We start from the raw sequence: 5,335 nt of genomic DNA, 5'->3' as shown, positions 1-5,335 counted from the left end.
AACCACACAGGCAGTACTATAGCTCTTCTGATCACCTTTTACTCACTCGGGAAGAAAGGTTCAGAGTCTGCATTTGGTACTGTGAGTGTGAAAGTTCAGATTGCCAAGCACTTCTAATGCACTAAATCTTTTAATCGTCTCATCTGGATGAGATGTTAATTATGCATTAAAAAAGTCAAAATTACTCATACAAGTTTTGAGTAACAAATACTCAAACAAAACTACTCTGCAGTCATCTAAACAGATTTCTGGACATCCTCCTGTTCTTTCTTCTCCTCAAGGAAAGTCAACAGGAGAGATACTTGAACTTCACCTCTAGTATTGAAAAAACAAAAAACCCAAACAAAAAGAGCCACCCAAACAAAAAAGCAGCTCTTCTTACTTGTGCTAGCTACATGAACAGCCAAAGAAACTTTAAAATACACCAATCTCTTCAAAGACTAGCCATTCCCGAGAGATGCCAGTTGGCTACGTTTTACTGTATAAAATTGAATAATCAATCTTGACATGCCCCATACTGCCACTTAAATACTTCCAATAAAAACAGCCTAAGTTTTCCTGCAGTGTCCTTCTGCTTATTCATGAACTACCATCAATTTCAAATGAACATGCAGTCACATCCCAACAATAGAGACACCTATGTACAGTTACTTTCAGAACTGTCCTGTAAGTGTATTTAAAGCCATACAGCTTGAAGACCAGCAAAAATCCCATATTTAAACCAAGTCTATATATATTTGCCCAGTAACCTGTGCCACAACTAGTACAACTAAACAGGGCGCTACACTGATACGCAGCTACTGATTCGCCAACCTCACATCAAAACTATTTTTGTCAGGAAAAAGTGTATGCCGAACCGTTTTTAAACACGCAAGTCACACTGCTAATTTTGAGGCACCCAAATGAAAGCTTATTTCTTGCCAAAGCACTTGCTAGAGAACAGATTTGTTTGGCTAACTTCTAAAAGACAGATTTATCCTTATACCAGTATTTCAGTATGGCAGTAACGGCTTTTTCAGCACCATGACCCAACTAACATTCCTTGCAATGGATGCCAGTCCCAGTAGGTAGCCTAACAAGGGAGATTTTTGTTTCCACAGAATGCATGTGAAGCACCATAGTATTAAACTATTTTGGTTGCTCAGTACTCCAGCCTTCAAATCTTTCATGCCACTAGAGTATTAGAATTACAGAAGAATCTCTGAAAGTACATAAACAACACACAGCTTTATCGCTACAAGTAATTAAATCTTTATAGTGTATGGCTACAGCAGTAATCGCACAGTGAGCAACACTTCTGAATTTGCATTCTGATTATTGAGCGTGAAGCTCCATGCATCCTTCAAACACCCAAGAAGTCCAATTTGAAAGACAGATATCCACATATAAAAGCAATCATATTTAACATATATTTAGAGAAGCTCACAAAAATCAACCTACAGCTACCACCATTTGTAGTGTCACTTCTGACAGTTCCACACACAACAGTTCTTGTAGGCTTCACTAAATTCTTTCTAACACAAGCACTTTCTACTCTGCACCCTCCAGCACCTTACAATCAGCTGAAGGAAAAAGTTTCTAGAAGGAGACACTAATGGCACCCCTGCGATGGCAAAGTTGTCTGGGTTATTCCATGCCAAAAAGAACTGCCATCAAACTTTACCGCTGAGAAGTGAAAAAAAAAGAAAAACAAACCATCAACTTACCAATATTCTAAGATACCCAAATTCAAATAGAACAGGTAGAATTTTTCCCCCAAGTACACTGAAAATTCAAAACACACTTCACCATACTAAATGGGGAATGATCAAAGAATGCCTGCCGACATGTCTTTGACACTATCCTTTCATAAGCAAAACACTGATGGACACCCCCTTCTCCCTCAAGGCTTAAAACCCTGTGAATAATTAACCTGAAAACAAGGCCCAAGTAATAGCAAAAATAAATCCATGTAGAAAGTCCAACAAAACTGAAATAGGAGGAGGATTCTGCAGTTTAGCTCAATTTGTCACTCTGACACCTTCACTTGTATTCCTAGAATATTTACATTAACTCCAGTTCCTATTAACTATAGTTTTAAAGCTAAGTATCTACATACAAGTATCTTTAAAAATAGTAATTCTAACAGTCTTAAACATCAAGAGTTCTACTGGCAGTATTTCAGGTGGTGTTTGACCTACGAGAAAATCAGTACACCCAGGCATAAAATGAAGGTAGAAGGCCACAAACAAATCACACTGCAGATTTCAGCAACACCAGCCTGCCAGGCAAGACAGAACAATCTCGCGCCTAGAAGAAAGCATACAGCTGTACTCTTCCCTGCCGCTCTGTTTATCTACTGAAAATCCAAAGAGCAAGCTATCCAACGCAGAATGGCAGGACATAGGGAGCTGAGTAAACTTCCTTTACCAGAACTGATTCTGCATGGATTTTTGACATGCATCCTCACTATATACATTTAAACGAGTGAATAAAGAACAAGTAGAACCATTATTTTTGCATTAGGTAAATAAACAAAGAACAAAAAAAAAATCATTTTTGTATCACTACATTTGCTCTCATTTTTCAGACTTACCTGATCTTTTTCATGGGGTAGAAGGCTGACAGGTGGAAGAGAAGCTGGGAAAGTGCTGGAGTATTTTGGAGCTCCTTTGCTCTCCAAACTGCCATAATTCACTCTATACTGAGGCCCATCCTTCAGTAATCTCCCATTGTTCACAGCACGTTTGGCCCCCAGACGCAACCTCTGCTGAAAGGCAGGATTGTTGAAAATATTTGCTAGGTCATTTTGATTTCTCAAATATTTCTCTATGTTTTTCAGGGAGGAGCCATTTGGTTCTTGAAGCCCTTCAATTGCTCTTCTCAAGAGTTTATTCCAATCCACATTACGAAGCTCATTACAAGCTCCTCTAGATCCCTTAACAGATTTAGGAATAGTGCCAGGTTTAACAGACGAAAACCGTCCAGGATTATCTGGGTCCTTGTAGGATGCAAGGCCTTTGTTGGTAACTTTAAGAATAGAACCATCTTGAACACTAAGTTCCAACTGTTCCGAAACAGTCTTCTTATCTAATCCATGGGAAGCACAAACAGCATGACATATTCTCTCTTCAGAAGGCCTTTGCTTTTGCTTTTTAACTTTTTGTATAGCTTCAAGAATCCACTCCGTATAAAGAGGGTTGGCAAGTTTTACCATGGTTGACCAGTAATTGTTTCCAGCCAAGGGTTACCCATAGAGGTTCCTCCTTATCCTTTCAGCAGATCTTTCAGAGGTTATTCACACCTCAAACACAAATCGAAGGATTCCACACACTGCTTGGCTGCATCTCAAAAATATCCATCCTGAGGAGCCGGAAAAGGCAGGGAAATAATCTGCTGACTGAAACTTCCAATTACTTTACCGTTATGGAAAAGTAGAAAGGATTCATTCGTGATGATACTGGTACATCCTTACAAGAAAGTTTATTGCAACCTTTAAAAAGAAAAAAGAGGCAGGGAGAGAATACAGTTAATGCTGAAGTAGTAAAGAAAAACAGAATGCATTCAGACATGCATTTATACTGTAGATGCTGCAGTATGCAAAAATCTCTGAGATTATACGAAATGTTTGCCAATTCCCACCCCACACCAAACAAGTCATCATAAAAAATCATTCCACTTCTCCTAACATTCAGTTGATTCAGTTTTCCTAAATTCCATCACCCCAACACTTAACCTACTACTGACTTGCTGGACAGCTTCCATTCAGGCAGAGATCTGAAAACATTCTCTAAAACTGCCTACAAATCACTTCCAGACCCACTGGTATAGGAAAATTACCATCTGCATGGATTATACATGCACAAAAAAACCCCAAAACACCACCACCACAAACAAAAAACAATCCTCAACCAATGAAAGTCAAATTATTAACCACTGCCATTTCTTACAGTATGCTGTCTGAAAGTACCATGCCATATGTTAATTATACAACTCGGAAAAATCAAAAGCAAAATATCAGAACTGAGTTACTAGGATTACATCCTTCATTAATACCTAGGTACCGTACAATACAGAAAAGAATCACAAAGGCACTTCTCATTCTAAGGTGTGCAGTAGAGGCATGCATTTTTGATACAAACTCTTAGGAACATAAATTAATATTAAGTAACAGGAAGCATTTTCACATAAATACACTGTCATCGTGAAGACATATAAAAAGGTCACATTGACGAAATATGTTTCAGTGACCCACAGTCTAACAATTTCATTTACTTATTATGGAATATGTAACTCCCAATAGAAAATTCAGTGGCTACCAAAAACTTATATAAGAAACCTGAAAGAACATCTTGATCAGTTTATTAATTCTGCAGGACAATATATCTTAAAAAAAAAAATATTAAAGAGCCACACAAATTAAACTAGTACAGTAGTCACCTAATGAATAAATAAATGTATTTGACGTATTAGTTTTTTCTGCCATGAAATGTGAGGGTGAACTTTTGAAGACATTAACAGAATTGTATAATTACTTCAAATCAAAGGAAAATAAATAAAAACCAGAAAAGGAAAATCTTTATTCTCAATAAATGGGTTGTCTTGTAAAGCAGAAAATTCACCAGTTTCACAGCAAAATCTAAAACTGAGTTAATCTGAAACTACATTTATAAAGCTATGGCAAGCAGCCTATAACTAACAATAATATCTATAATTACACAAGTCTTGGACCTAATTTTTATTCATTTATTCAAGTCATCTTGCATTTCAATCATGTTTAAAACTTGAGTAAATTATAAATAGAAAAAAAACTGAATTGATGCAGTAATCTAAGTTATTTTCAACTTGTTAAAAAGCTTCCTCTGCAACTGTGACGAGAATGAGTATAAAAACCACTTTTGGTCCCGTATCTTCTCCTCCTTCTACCCCCTCAAAAGTCTCTTTAAATATAAACTCCAGATCATGTTTCACATATTATTACACCTACACAACAGGATTAGTAACAAAAGAGCAGCTGGTTATTGGTGAATATAAAATTCTTCTATACCCAAATAGTAGAAATATTAACCAATTCATTTTATGATTTTGTCATTCTTTAGGTTTGATTGAAGCTTAAGCATTTTCAGATTTAGAAATATGAAAGTTCAACTGACCGCCAGAATGAAGACACATTCCTGACAGAAACGCAGGGCCCGAATGTTTGATTGGCTCTCATACTGAACCCTATTGATCTACATAGATTGGATCCTGTTTCTTGCTCCCAGTCTGTACTCATGCAAGCTATATTTGATAACAGTTCTGTGTATTTCAAGTATTTGTAATAAAACAATAACTTGTACTGTAAACAGACATTCTA

General features: G+C 36.9%; 1 protein-coding gene across 1 annotated transcript in view; it reads right to left on the bottom strand.

Moving 5' to 3' along the window:
- Positions 1-5,335, bottom strand: part of KAT6B (K(lysine) acetyltransferase 6B) — a 116,102-nt gene that overhangs the window by 105,519 nt on the left and 5,248 nt on the right. The window contains exon 2 of the mRNA XM_009322458.1: positions 2,576-3,472. Coding sequence (XP_009320733.1) covers positions 2,576-3,196 — 621 coding nt within the window. The 5' untranslated portion in view covers positions 3,197-3,472. The remainder of the gene's footprint in view (positions 1-2,575; positions 3,473-5,335) is intronic.

Source organism: Pygoscelis adeliae, unplaced genomic scaffold (genome assembly GCF_000699105.1).
Source record: "Pygoscelis adeliae isolate BGI_AS28 unplaced genomic scaffold, ASM69910v1 Scaffold244, whole genome shotgun sequence".
In the NCBI taxonomy this organism is placed as follows: domain Eukaryota; kingdom Metazoa; phylum Chordata; class Aves; order Sphenisciformes; family Spheniscidae; genus Pygoscelis; species Pygoscelis adeliae.
The sequence above is the reverse complement of the archived record's forward strand: the minus strand, read 5'-3'. Positions and strand labels throughout refer to the sequence as shown.